We start from the raw sequence: 14,919 nt of genomic DNA on the forward strand, positions 1-14,919 counted from the left end.
TCATGCGTGACCACGTGCCATTCTCCACCTGATCTAAAGCAAAGCCCTGTGTAGAGTCACCACTACCTCCCTTCCTATGGTTTGGTTTTATTCATAGATGCTAAGGCAAGAAGGGACCCCTGTGATCATTGAATCTGACCTCCTATAGCACAGACCATAGAACTTCCCCAGCATTTTTAGAAAAACGTCCAATCTTGGTTTAAAAAAATTGTCAGTCATGGAGAATCCACCACAACGGTTGGTAAATTATTCCAACAATAAATTACTCTCACTGTTAAAAAATTACACCTTACTTCCAGTCTGAATTTGTTTAGCTTCAAAATGCAGCCATTGGTTTGTGTTATACCTTTCACTACTCGACGCAGGAGCCCATTAAATACTTTTCCACACTGAGGTTCTTATACACTGTAATCAAGACACCCCATAACCTTCTGTTTTTAAGTTAAATAGACACAAGGAGATCAGTCTATCACTTTAAGGCATGTTTTCTAATCCTTTAATCATTCTCATGACTTTTCTCTGAACCTTCTCTAATTTATCAAAATACTTCTTTAATTGTGAGCACCAGAACTGGACACAGTATTCCAGCAGTGTTCACACCAGTGCCATACACACAGGTAAAATAACCTCTCTCTTCCTATTTGAGATTCCCTTGTTTATGCATCCTAGGATTGCATTAGCTCTTTTGGACAGAAAGTCACTCTGGGGGTCATGTTCAGCTGATTATCCACCATAACCACCAAATCTTTTTCAGAGTCACTGTTTTGCAGGACAAAGTCCCTCGTCCTGTAAGTATGGCCTATATTCTTTGTTCCTAGATGTATACATGTACATTTAGCCATATTAAAATGCATACTGCTTGCTTCCACGTAGTTTACCAAGTGATTCAGATTGCTCTGAATCAGTGACCTGTCCTCTTCACTATTTACCACTCCCCCAATTTTTGTGTCAGTGATGATTTTACGTTTTCTTCCTGGTCATTGCTAAAGATGACAAATAGGGTAGGGCCAAGAACCATCCCTGCAGGACCCCACTGGAAACAGACCCCCTCAATGACAATTTCCTGTTTACAGTTACCTTTTCAGACCAATGAGTAAGCCAGTTTTTAATCCATTTAATTTATTCCTAGTTAATTTTATATAAATTTGGTTTATATAAGTGCCATGTGGCACCAAATCAAATGTCGTACAGAAGGCAAAGTATATTACATGAACACTATTACCTTTATCAACCAAACCTGTAATCTCATCAAAAAAAGATATCAAGTTACAGTCAAACTATTTTCTATAAACTCATGTTGATCTACATTCATTACGTTACCCTCCTTTATTTCATTATTAATCAAATCCTGTATCAGCTGCTCCATTTTCTTGCCCAGGATCAATGTCAGTCTGACATGACTATAATTAACAGATCATACCATTTATCCTTTTTCTTTTAAATTGACACATTAGCCTTGATCCAGTCTTCTGGAACTTCCATAGTCCTCCAAGACTTATTGAAAATCAATATTAATGATCCAGCTAGCTCCTCAGCTAGTTCTTTTAAAACTCTTCTATGCAAGTTATCCGGAACTGCTGATTTAAAAATGTCTAACTTTAGTAAGCTTCTGTTCAACATCCTCCAGAGAAACTAGTGGAATGAGTGTTACCACCATATGATGAGACTGCATCATTTGTTTTTTCCCCCAAATATAGAACAGAAATATGTATTGAATTACCTCTGCCTCTTCTACATTATTACTGATAATTCTACCATTTCCATCTAGTAATGGACCAATACCCTTGTCAGTATTCTTTTTGTTCCTAATTCATTTTAAAACCTCTTTCTTATTATCCTTAACCTGCAGGCCAAAGATTTCTCGTTGTGTCCCTTGACTTCCCTTATCAAATTATTAGCACAGAAATTAATATCACCACAACATAAGAATCAGCTCAACCTTCTCCCCAGGCAAATTATACTGTTAGTAGATTACTAATTAGCAATTCTGGCCACATCAGGAAGATGAACAGATGTGTTTTTGACACACATTATATATCTATATATCTGTACTTGTATATACAATAATTTTAAGAAAGTATTTTACAACTGAATACATACATTTTTGTTCTGTGTTTGTATAGCACCTAGCAGAATGGGCTCCTGGTCCATGACTAGGGCTTCTACATGTTACAGCAATACAGTCCGAGAAAGAAAGAGAAAAAGAGAAAGAAAGAGAAAATGGAAGGATTGAGATATATATAGATATAGATATATATACGCACATCCATCCTTTTAAAACTTCATAGATTAAAGACCATTTCCTTCACAAATAAAAAAAATGGTTAAGAGGCGTTATCATTTTCAAGACAGTAAATATCATAAAACCATTACATACTATGCCCACACCTTAAATACTGCATGCAGTTCTGGTTCTCAAAAAAAATGGTAAACGGTACAGAGAAGGGCAACAAAAAACTATTAGGGGTATGGAACAGCTTCCTCGTGAGGAGAGATTAAAAAGACCGGGACTGTTCAGCTTGGAAAAGTGATGACTAAAGGGGGATATGACAGAGGTCTATAAAATCATGATGGGTGTGGAGAAAATGAATAAGCAAGTGTTATTTACCCCTTCACGTAGTACAAGTACCAAAAGGTCACTCAATTACATTAATAGCAGCAGGTTTAAAACAAACAAAAAGAAGTGCTTCTTCACTCAATGCACAGTCAACCTGTGGAACTCATTGTCAGGGGATGTTGTGAAGGCCAAAAGTCTAACTGGATTCAAAAAGAATTAGATACATTCATGGAGGATAGGTCCATCAATGTCTATTAGCCAAGATGGCCAGGGATGCAATCCCATTCTCCAGATGTTCCTGTGTCTCTGACTGCCAGATGCTGGGACTGGACAACAGGGGATGGATCACTCGATAATTGTCTTTTCTGTTCATTCCCTCTGAAGCATCTGGCACTGGCCACTGTTGGAAGAAAGAATACTGGACTAGATGGTCCATTGATCTGACCCAGTATGACCATTCTTATGTTTTCATGTGCCGCAACTGAGTAGGCCATTGGGACTTTGCAATAGGTATTCCTTTAATTTCATTCCTTTTACTGTAGTTTAAATACATGAGTGTTAAAAACAATAATATAGTGGTGAAGAAATTAATTCATTTAAAAAACTACATGTAAAGGGTCTTCATGGGCCAAATTCTCTGCAGACATGAATGAGTAAAATATTAGACATTATAGGTGACATCACATACACCAGTAGAGAATTTAGCCGTAAATATTAGGTATTTATATGGATGAAAATACTATTGGTCATCCTGGTAAAGTCTGATTCAGCCTTCAATATCTTACAAGGGAGCACTGGAGGAATTTTTTCCCCTAGTTTGTTGGTTGCCAACAATGGATGCATACCATGTACTAGCATTGATACTTCAGGTTTTCCTGACTAGCTTTCTAGGCTTCCACTCATTACTTTAGTAATGTGCCTTTGTGCTGGGCCCCACTGTGTCATTGTCGTCTATCAGTTGTGCATGCCCCTATCTGCAAAAGAGGATGGGCCGCTCCAAGTTCTACTCTTATCATTGTGGGTACAATACACATCACTAAATAGGAGGAGACAGAGTGGATGATACCATCAGCATAGTCTAGTATACTGGCACAATTGCTTAAAATGGTTGGAAACGACTGGCTTGGTTTGACTACCGAAGGATCTCTCTGTAATACTCTGGCCAAAGTACAGGACCATAAAACCAATACGATTGTACTCATTTTACAGTAATTTTTGCACAGAAATCAAGTCTTAAAATACAATACAAAATACAAACCAACTCCTGCCCCCATGCACCCCACCCGCAAACTAAATGAGCTGTTGTCAGGGCTGACGAGTTCTGCCTGCTGTAGCACTTGTGTGTTTTATAGGAAATTTTAGCCAGGGGTGTTATTTTAAGAGAAGAGCAAATGGGGAAACCCCATGGCCTAGCCAATAAAATATGAACTTTAGGTGCAATGAAGTACTCATAAATATAACTCGGAACAAGAGGATTCATTGTTCCTCCTGATCCCTTTTAGCTGATCCTCTGATCTCAGTCTCTCTGTATGCGTCATGGCAGCCCTCATCCTTTAACCTGTGGTTTTTAAAAGCTCGCTACTATGTTATTTATGACTATAGTGTCAGTAGCCAGTCTCTGTGCTCCCTACACACACATACTGGAGTAGAAGGGGCTTATTTTCTTTTGCTAGGATGAAAGGATTTGTATCTGGAACTGAATAGTTTGGGGACATTGAAGAAGTTACTTTGCTATAAGGGGGGAATTGGAGGATGAAGTATTCAATTTCCTACTTCCACCTGCATGGCTTCAAGAGCACCTCCTCACTCCCTCCCATTTACACCTCATCCATCTTCATCTTGCAACCTTTCATTCTCCTGTCTCTCTTTTAACACGACCTCCAATCTCAAGAACTTTATTGGCATGACAAGGTATACAAGTGTCGCCAAAGGGAATACATCACGTTCCATATCAGCAATTCCAGTGAGGTCACACTCTTGAACTGTCCTCATTCATTCTCTCCTTTGTCATCTTTATCGCATTCATTTTTCTTAATACTTTCTTTAATGCCTTCTTAAAGTATTATTCTAATTCACTGTCTGAGCAGCAAAATGAAACTGCCATAAAATTAAAGTTCAGTGACCCACCTTTGCTGGCAGGGAGGAGGACAAGGAGGAGACTATGGGAAGAGTGTGGGAAAAAATTACAAGTCTGGTAGCAGCCAGAGTTTTCCTGAAGCCCTGGGGGAGCCTTTCTTTAGCAGGAACTTCATAAACTGTTCATCCTCAGCTATGTGGGAATACAAGACTGCACCTCAAATGATCATCACTTTTCTGTTAAACTTAGCCCATAGGCCCAAGAAAACCAGCACAAAGGAAGTGTCATGGCTAGAAAGTCAAGAAGGCATCTCCACAGCCCCACTAGAGACTTAATACTCACTGAAGATCCTCCTCAGAGAGTAAGCCCTCACCAGCCTCTCTCATCCTCTTTTGTAGCTAGTCACTAGGAATTGGTGTTTTCTGAGGAAAATATGTACTGTACAATACACACAATCCTTACGTCCCCAACCCAAGCTGTGTTTAGTTTGGAAAAGCAACACATATTAAAGAAAAAGAAGCAGAACTGGGTCAGCATCCTTCCAATGGGAAAATATTAATATTTTAAATATATGTTTATGTACAATTTGAGAGAGAGAGAGATTATAGATATCCCTTCACCATAAACTTCTGACCATCTGCTAAATCAGTTTCTCTTCAGTTATCTGCAATTTCTTTCAAATCTGTCGGCAAGGGAAGTTAGACAGTTTTATGCCCCAGTTAATGGAGAGCTTGACATATTTTTGGCCAAGTTGCTACAACAATTTACTTGAATTTAAAGTGTTAACTTTGGCAAAGAATTAACTGACGGTTATAAAAATATTATTTTGTTAGATGATAGTCATGCAAAACACACAAACCTATCTAGAGGTATGTCTATAGAACTCATAACATTCATGTAACATGAGAAATTTCCAAGGAAATATAGAAATACAAAGTGATAAAGCAATATAGTTTCAGACTAGAAAGACGGACAAATATTTCCCTTTTGAAATCCTAACAACCTGCTCTGTCATAATGTCAAAATTGGTTAGCCCTGACTAACAAATGATTAGAGATGGGTGAGCTGTTGGTAGTGAATAAGTTATTCAATGAATTTGGATTTTTGTTCCTGTAACAAATTTGTTAATTTGTTCATTATTCAAAGCCGTTTGGGCACTTTATGTAAACATATAAAATTATTCCCTTGTTACTCATTGTTTGTGATGTTTGTTTGGACTTCTAAGTCACATTAGATTGTTTCTGTTCACTGACTGGATGACTAAAAATTGTATTGTGAAGGGAAGTCAAAGGAGATTTCAAGTTGCCAGCATGGCTTTTGTTTGGATAGTATTAGCAAGACTCACTTGCTACAAAGTTTTCTTGCAAAATTTTCACTTGTATGAAAATTCACAGAAAACAAAGAAAAAACAGTGATTGTTGTAGTTTCCGTTCAATATCGTCATGCAGTTTTTTGCAGCATTTGCCCAACTATACAAATAATTAAGATCTGTGGGCTATTTTATTTAATTTGTATTCATTTGTATAATAGCATCTGTCTGTTTAACACAAGATAGTAAAAACACCACTTGCATCACTTTCATTAAGGTTGTTTCAATGTTTCCATTAAAAAACTTGTATTTTTGTGAGGTAAATACTGTACTACATCCAAAGAAATTCACTCATAGCTAAAATTAAGCCTCAAAGGTCAGAAACTGACCACTTTTTTTTTTTAAACCATACAAAAAAGTTTGGCCATTCTTAAGTGCTAAACGAATACAGAAGTTAATGGTTTCGGATGCTCTTTGCAGTCATATATCAAAACTAGCTCAGTTTCCACTACTCTTGACATTTTCTTGCTTAGTTTGCCATATCCTTCAGTATTGATTGGTTACTTTAGTGTGGGAGGTTATAGCAAGTCAATTATTTTGGTTTAAGAAACTAGCTACCGTACAGGCACAATGGCTAAATATGGATAGGAGCCCCCGTTTTATTGTATATAACTCAAATAGTAATACATAGATTTGTAAGTATTTTGAGTATGGACTAAAAACATAGTACAGCCTTAAAATGACTTCATAAAAGTTGTTTTCTATCATCTTTGTAATACAGAAAAACAATAGGCTGTAATGAGTCCATACATGATTCACATTTTAAAGAGGAGCATAAATATGCCTTAAACAAGCAAACTCTCTTTGATTTCAACCTTTGATTCAGCAGCTGACTCCAAAGGGTCTAGTGGGGGAACACTTTTAATTAGGTGTGCAGAATCCAGCCCAAAAACTCCTTATGAAAGAGTAGTTTCTGTTTATAGACATTAGCTGCTTTGTAAAGCTAAAGATCACAGTCAGTTCCTTCTTTAAAATAGCATGTAAAGTTCCGGCTGACAAATATAATAATGACCTTCCCATCTGCATTTTTAAAAATTCAAACCACTTTCATGTTAGGCAAGAAGAAAATAATTGAAAACCAAAGGTTTGATTATTTTTGTATTCCATAATATAACAGTGGCCAAATGTATTCAAACCAAATATAGGAAGACAGAAAACAGAATTGCTTATTAAAGGCAAATATCTGCTTACAGCAAGTTTTACGGATGACTTGTAAACAAAAGAAAATATATAGATATATTAATAGAAATGGGGAGAAACCCTTAAGCACAGTGGTAGCAGTGCTCATTGTGATGGTATATGGAAAATGTAATCCTTTTACTGGAAATGTTTGAACATAACTGTTAAAATCCTTTCTGTTTCTTTGGTCCAAACTTGAGCCAATTTTTTTTCTCTAATTCAATCTTGCTTTTTTGTTTTAAGGTGTGGGGTGGGCAAACCGTGAAGTTTTTTTTCCAGCAAAGTCCTTCCTTTGACATAATTCCCACTGGACACAGTGAGCAAGGACTGTATAATTATTATAGGATTTAGCTCTTCCCTGGCGAATACAGTGTCATATATGTCATTTTGGAGATCAGCCAAAAAGAAGATGCCAGAACTCTAAGCTGCAGTCACTCACTTACAACAGTCTGGGTCAAAACGTAACAGGAAAAAACCACCCATGAACAAAACAAAGAAGCTCTGAAGTTGTAGGTTATATGATCAGATTATTAAAAGCTCTGTGGTTTATTTTGGTGAGGTTTTATTCTTTGTCTTCTGGACCAACCCCGTTAACTCTTGTGTTTCAATCATCAATATTTATGGGGAGTTGCCAATATGCTCAGCATTGTATAAAACATGGGAGAATACATAGTCCCTGCCCTGTCTATATCTTTTGAGAAAGAAGAGACCATAATACTGATATAAGCAGCATGTGCTTACAATTTTAATTTTAGACAAGATAAATATGTTCATTTTTTGCTCCTGGTTGCTCGAGGGAAATTCTTGTAATTGTAATTCCCTTGGTTGTATTTTTAAAAGGTGAGAAGTTTAGAACTCCATTCTGAAAGGTAGCTTTTTTTGCAGTTTTTGTTCTTCAGTAGAAAGTGATTTGTCCTTCACTGATTTTTACTTTCCCCTAGTTTCTTTTGTAATTTATTATGTTACCCATAAGGATGATTTTATTTTTGTAGCTCATACCTAATAAGGCTTCTCCAGCAGGACACTTACACATTCGTTGTTTTACCATATGTGCTTTAAGTAATTATAATTGGCAATACAATGGTTTAAATGTAAAATGCCAGGATGATTAATCTGCTTTGGAAGCAGTATTGACCATATTAATACTGGCATATAATTAATTAAATACATTTTATCAGTGCAATCTAGGATTACAAAGATTTATTAATTTGATAAATGTTGCTTAGTGCTTCAAACCCAAAATGACTTGTGTTCTGTTACTAACAATACCTCAATTTTTATTGATTTTAAGGTATAGTGATAGCATTAATTTATCAATGCATATTTTCCCCATTATATGTTAACATAGCTTGCTCTCATCTGTCGGGATCTTAAATCATACCAAATGGTTACCTGCTTCAATGACTTATTTAGTCATAAGTTATTATGCTAAAACATGGGCTCATTTAATAAAAATGTTAAAGCTAATCTATATTAGTCATCAATATTTATTATGAATGTTACATAGTGAAGCATGCTATAAACCACAATTACACAGAATGAACACTGTGGAACGTCATTGAAACTGATGCAGGGTTAAACCTAATTTAGGTTTAAAATACATTTTTAATGGCTTATAAATACCAAACAAAATCTGGAATTTATATAGTATTCTTGAGATTTTAATCATGTCTAATTACTGTAACCACTAGAAAACTCTCACTCCAAGTTTTCAGTTGAAAAAATGTAAGACAAAGCATATAATGTTATTTTAAAGGGATTTTTTTGGTTTTTGTTTTTAAAGGAACATGGACCTCAGGCCAGAATGAGAGGCAGAAATATTAAGACACGTAGACAAGACTTGCATTCACCTGAATGGGAGTTTTGCTTGTGTAAGCACTGCAGAATCCGACCATTCCAGTCCAGATCCCAATCCTGCAAAGACTTATGCACGTATTTAATATTGCATCCTGTAAGAAGTCCTATTAAAATCATCAGGCTTACTCAAAGGGTCAGATCGTCAGCCGCTGTAGATGGATGTAGCTCAATTGACTTGAATGAAACTGTACCAATTTACACTAGCTGAGGATTTGACCACAGTGTATTAGGTTAAGTAGATATGTAAACTTTTGTAGGATTGGATACTTGACTATTGCTTAGGAGATCATAGTGGTTTGTTTTTTGTTTTTTTTTTAAATATTGGCATTTTAACTTCAAATGCTGTAGAGTACTTTTTGTGAGTTGTATCATGTTTCCAATCATTTTAAAACTAATATGCAGATAATATAGAAGTATAATATTTAGAACATCCCTGGAAAGGAACTGACCCGTTAAAATAATAAGTTCTATTCTGTTCAACTTATTGACTTCTGGGAACAAAAAAATGTAATTACATTAATTTATTAATTGTATTTGGAGTTGCACATATATGTTGCTGTTTTTCTTAAAAAAAAAATTGGAAATTGAGCACGCTAACCTGCCAACTAATTAGTGAAATATGATTTTATTATTATGGCAACTGAACTCTAGGGTGTCATTTTCCTACAAATTCTGGTAGCTAAGAAGGTTAGTGATTAGACATGTTTAATCCTGCAGCAGGTTTTAGGGACCTGGAAGACAAAAAAAGTCTAAAATGTGTGTGATGATGTGTATTTCAGAACATGGGCCAATATTAAAAAAGTTACCATAATAACGATTACTCTGGAAAGCAAGACAGTTTATCAGATCTTTTACAGCACTTGTAGAAAACCTTCAGGTTTTCATTTACACACTTTTGCTACTAAAGTCAAATTAGAAGTTGTATAAATAGTGCTGTCAGGCTTTCAGCATATTCCTTTTTCATTTTTAGATTGTAAAACTGGTGAGTAAATTAAATGGATTGTTTGCAACATTCTTAATGACATTTAAGTCGCCTATTCTAGTTAAGAAACGTGCAATTAATTTTTTTCATTGAATTATGTAATGTTTCATAACTGGTAAACATGTTGCTCCACAAGACCAAATATAATTGGGTTTCATCCATATAACTTAATTTACATACACTTTCATACCAGAAACAAGTCAAAAAAGAAGAGTTCCTGGAATTTTGAAATATTATATCTATTATTTATGTTATAAATAAACATACAAAATTTTAAGACCGAACCCAGGTTCCAGACACCCTGACAAAACACTAAAAATACAACCCTTGGTTATAAAATAGAAACAACAAAAAATCCGCAGCAGATGCCACAAAATCCAGCCATTCAGCTGAAAAGATAACAAAAATTTGACATTTACCAACAGAAAAAAAAAACAAAAAACCCTTCTCGTTAGAAACGACTTGATTCCCCACCCTCTTCACATTCTAGCCTTTAAAATATTAACATCTGATGTTTTTTTATGTTTGAGCTTTACATAAAACGGAGGGGAAAATAACCCACCAACACACATAAGTGTTTGATTTTTTTTTTTTTTAGTTTTAAAAAAACGGAGCTGGCCTAAGGCTAGCACTTTCATTACATCAATGGAAGAAAGAAAACAGAAGCCAGGAGAGGGGAGTTATAGAAACTGACTTTATATAAACAGTGAGAAAAACCTTTTTCCATGGCCACCTACAATGTAGCTACTTTACCATTAGCAGAACTTCTATTTTATTAGTAGTACAACTTCCAGGGCCCAATCCTGTTTTGTTTATACAGGCTAAGCTCACACTGGGAGATTTGCCTCTGTACAAACTACAGGATCAGGGTGATAGTTTGTCAAACAGAGCAGAAAAAAAATGTTTAGACATACCTAAATTGACAAAGCTCATGACCATGTCGGCATCATTCAGAAAGTTGGTATCACGCAGGCTGGCTAAGGGAGGACTCTGTGTGGTCAGGGGGGTCATGCGAGATAATTGTATTCTCCGTGAGTATCCATTTGGAGATGCGGAGTATCCTTTTCTTACCCCTTTGCTCTCTCCTCCCATTGATTCCCTCAGTGAATACTCCAGTTCCTCAGTATCCTCTTCATTTGTCATGGCATTGTACAGGTCCAGCATGAAAAGGGGTGCAGAAGAAGCCTGCTTTCCAGGTGAAAATGGTCTGGGTCTGTGAGGTAAACCCAAGATAGAGAGAATCTCTCTCTGGATCTCCCTTCTCTCATGGTTCCGCAGCCTCCTGTAAATAAAACTTGAATGGACATGATTGTCTCCTAAGCCTCCCTGTGCATGACCCACTAGAACCCAGCAATTCCAAAGTAAGCCCAGGAAAGCTTTGAGTGCCGTTAGGTTCATTGTTGAAAAGAAAAAGAACAAAAATATTTCTCCTGCTTATTCTGAGCTCCTATGAGATCTGCTTTACCAGTGGCTGAAAAACAAAATTTACCTATTCTTCATGTCAATGTCATCTCTAAACATAACATCTTTGGTGATTCTCACCCACCCTCCGTTTAAATATTATGGAATGTGTCAGGTTGCAGTTATTTCTAAGAAAGCTGAAATTCAGACTTCCAATTTTCCACTGTTGTTATCGTTTTTTCTGCATTTATGGAGCAGAAGACCAGTATTTTGTCAGCTGACCTAGGCATTCCTATTAAAAACCTTAGATAACCAGGTCTTTAGTTCAGGGTTGTGTTAGCAAGAGCTGATCTTCTGATACACTGTAGTTCCCAGAGTTATCTTCTCTTGTTATTCTGAGTTCTTCTCACACCTTGCACTCTTTCAAAGATAAAGTCCTGAGTCACAGATTTGTCTTGATCTGTACCTTGGTAGTATAATTTATATTTGTCCAGCAGCCTGGTGATAACTTTAACATCTTTTGAATCACCTTAGTATAAACTAATTCTAAAGAATGTACTAATCTAATTCATATGTTTCCCTGAATTTACTTGAAAAAACTTCTGTAAATCCATTCAACCCCTGTCAGCTTCTTAACTGTTATTTCCAACTCTAGCAGGCACAAATATAACAGCTCTCTTCAACAGAGATCTAAAGACTAATGTAAGCACAACCCTGCTGGGAAAGAAGAGGCTTCTCATTGTAATTTGAAACGGGCAAAGCAAAAAAGTCCTTAACCCTTCTGCTGCCAGACAAAGCTTCACCCCCCCAGAACCCCAATGTACAGTAATATACGTAAATTGGGTACATACCTATTTTGACATTTACAAACATCTTCTACAAAACCCCAGCTCTATAATTTAGCTTTACTTTAACTATATGTCCTAAATTTGTTTATGCTTATAATATAGGTCTTTGAGTCCGCAAATTAGTAAATTTGAATATGACACACTCAGTCACATGACATATTAAACTAGGATCTCATTCTGAGAAGTGTTTATATTTTAAGATGCTTACATAAATAAAGATTACCTTTAAAAAAAAACCTGTAGGATAATTTATCAATTAAAGCTCAATTTATTTCTCTGTTTAGCTGTAAATTAACAGAAGGCAATCTAAATTAAAGTCAGCAAGCAATATATTAAAAATGCACATAGTTAATGGTGTAATTATACATCACATAGGTAGTAATTAGCAATAATCATTTGTTTAAAGTGTGTTTTGTATAATACATGATTGTACTGCATTTTCTAGTTAAAGTGCAAAACTGAGATTTAAACTTCATAGCCTGCTACTAATAAACTATTTCTCTAATTTAGTATAACTGGCTAGATAGCTAAACAGTTACTCACAAATGCTTTACTTGAAATTATGGTTCTCATTCCAAATTTTATTAAGGCCTGCACCTTGGATTTTCTTATAATTTACACAAAATCATAGTATTGTGTGTCACTATTGCTTAAAATTACTTGCAGCCAGTTACCTGCTTCTTAAAATTTGATTTAAGCGTTAGGGAAATTTCCCTTGATGAGGATACAGCTGGAGAGTGAGATGGGGGCAAGAATACAGAAAAAGGAAGAAATAAGACAAAAAATGAAAAAAAGTTACTGAAATGCCGGACATCAAAGAAAAAACAGGTTCCTAAATTGCCCTCAGGCAGCTTTCACTCATGTGACCAGCACCTACTCAGCAGATGACCATAGTTCTCAGTGAACTTATGAGCACTACAGAAGTTATATTCTCACCCTAATAAGCCACTCATGAACAATTTCTCTAGTACAGTAGGCACAAACAAGCTTTTCTCATATGTTCTGGTCCATATTATGCCTTTGGGGCCCAATCCAACTCCCATTAAAGTAGACTGAACACTTTCCATTAAATCAAGGACCCATTCAAGGCACACTGATGACAACCAGGCAACCCCACTGAGTTCAGTCGAGTTGATGGGCATTGCCAAGGGAAGGATTTATCCCATAATGGGATGGCTACAATTAACACCAAAGCTGATGGCAAAACTCTTATTCCTTTATGGGAGAATGATCAGAACCCTACTGAGGTCTTTTTCCATTTATTTTCCCTCGGCAACCATTTGCTGTGTCCACTACAAAGTAAATCTCAGTTTGCATTTAAGTTTGAGCTCCCATTTGTCCTACTCACAGGAGTGTAATGGTGCCTACGATGTTATTGTACACCTGCCCCCATCATATCTCTCGTAAACTTGCTTATTTCTCTTTTCCACCAAAATGTCCCCATTTTTCTCTAGAGAGAATCTTTTATAGGACCAGCTTCTGTTGGTGAAAGACACAAGCTTTCAAGCTTACACAGAGTTCTTCTTCTGTGTAAGTACGACAGCTTGTCACTTTCACCAACAGAAGTTGATTCAATATAAGATGTTACCTCATTCATCTTATCTAATATCCTGGGATCAACATTGCTACATCATTTTTTTCCCCTCTAAGCATTCATGAAAGGTCTTGGACGGATTGCCCTGGAGACTTCAGTGAGACAATGTTGGGAGTTCGTACTGCTGCCTGCTGCCCCTTAGACAAGCTGAGGGCTAAAGTGCGTCAAGCACAAACCCAGTCAGTCAATCTTTGGTTTCTCTCCTGAGAGTGCCAACTAAATGTTCTCAGTGGTGAGGATGCTTTTTAATTATGTAAACAGCTGGCTGATAGGAATCAGAATAATCATATAAACCACTACTCATGCAGCTGATGGTGACAATTTCAGTCACTATCAAACTAAGTCAGAACCAAACACTTGACCTATATATGAAAGGTTTCCTACTGAACCAGCAAGTCCACTTGACTAGAACCTTTAAAGAAAAGCCTTTACTTAATTTTTATCAGAACACACCCAACATCCTTCCATAACAAGTTCATGTTCTAGAGACAACAGACATTTACCATAGATATCTCACACATAGGGTGCCAGAACCCTTCAGCTCCAAAAATTAAAGGCTCTATCAGTTGAGCTAAAGGAGATCTCCTGAAGCAGTTAAGGTAGATAAGATCCTTTCCTTATCTCTTCTGTAGGTGGATTGGCTAGCAAATGGAGACATCACACACAAATCTAGTATACTGGTGTCTTTTATTGGCAAGTCGTCTTCTTAGTGTATGCACAACATGCCTCAAGTGGCACATGACCAGGATTCATCACCGAATTTGGTCCGCTGGCTGGATTATCAGCTTTCCTGGGCCAGGTACTGACAGGGAGTGTGATATGCACGCTGATCCATGTCCCCCAAGAATTGACTACTGATGAAACAAGAAGTGATGTTTGGATCTGGATTGGGTTGGGTTGAAGTGAGGATTCAGGTTCAACATCAAATTAGAGCTAGGATTCAGATTTTATGACAACATAATCTTGTGAGCTGTTTGCATGAGATTTCAGTTTAAAAGTAATGGAAACTGTATGAAACCAACTAGTTTCATAAGATTTTAGCTACATTCAAATCG

General features: G+C 36.5%; 1 protein-coding gene across 1 annotated transcript in view; it reads right to left on the bottom strand.

Annotated features, from left to right (window-relative positions):
- The window catches only part of BMP5 (bone morphogenetic protein 5), a 72,112-nt gene extending 60,017 nt beyond the window's left edge, over positions 1–12,095 (bottom strand). The window contains exon 1 of the mRNA XM_073335124.1: positions 10,936–12,095. Within this exon, the coding sequence (XP_073191225.1) occupies positions 10,936–11,419 (484 nt within the window). The 5' untranslated portion in view covers positions 11,420–12,095. The remainder of the gene's footprint in view (positions 1–10,935) is intronic.
- Between the last annotated feature and the right edge of the window lie 2,824 nt (positions 12,096–14,919).

The sequence above is a fragment of the Lepidochelys kempii genome, chromosome 3 (genome assembly GCF_965140265.1).
Source record: "Lepidochelys kempii isolate rLepKem1 chromosome 3, rLepKem1.hap2, whole genome shotgun sequence".
In the NCBI taxonomy this organism is placed as follows: Eukaryota; Metazoa; Chordata; order Testudines; family Cheloniidae; genus Lepidochelys; species Lepidochelys kempii.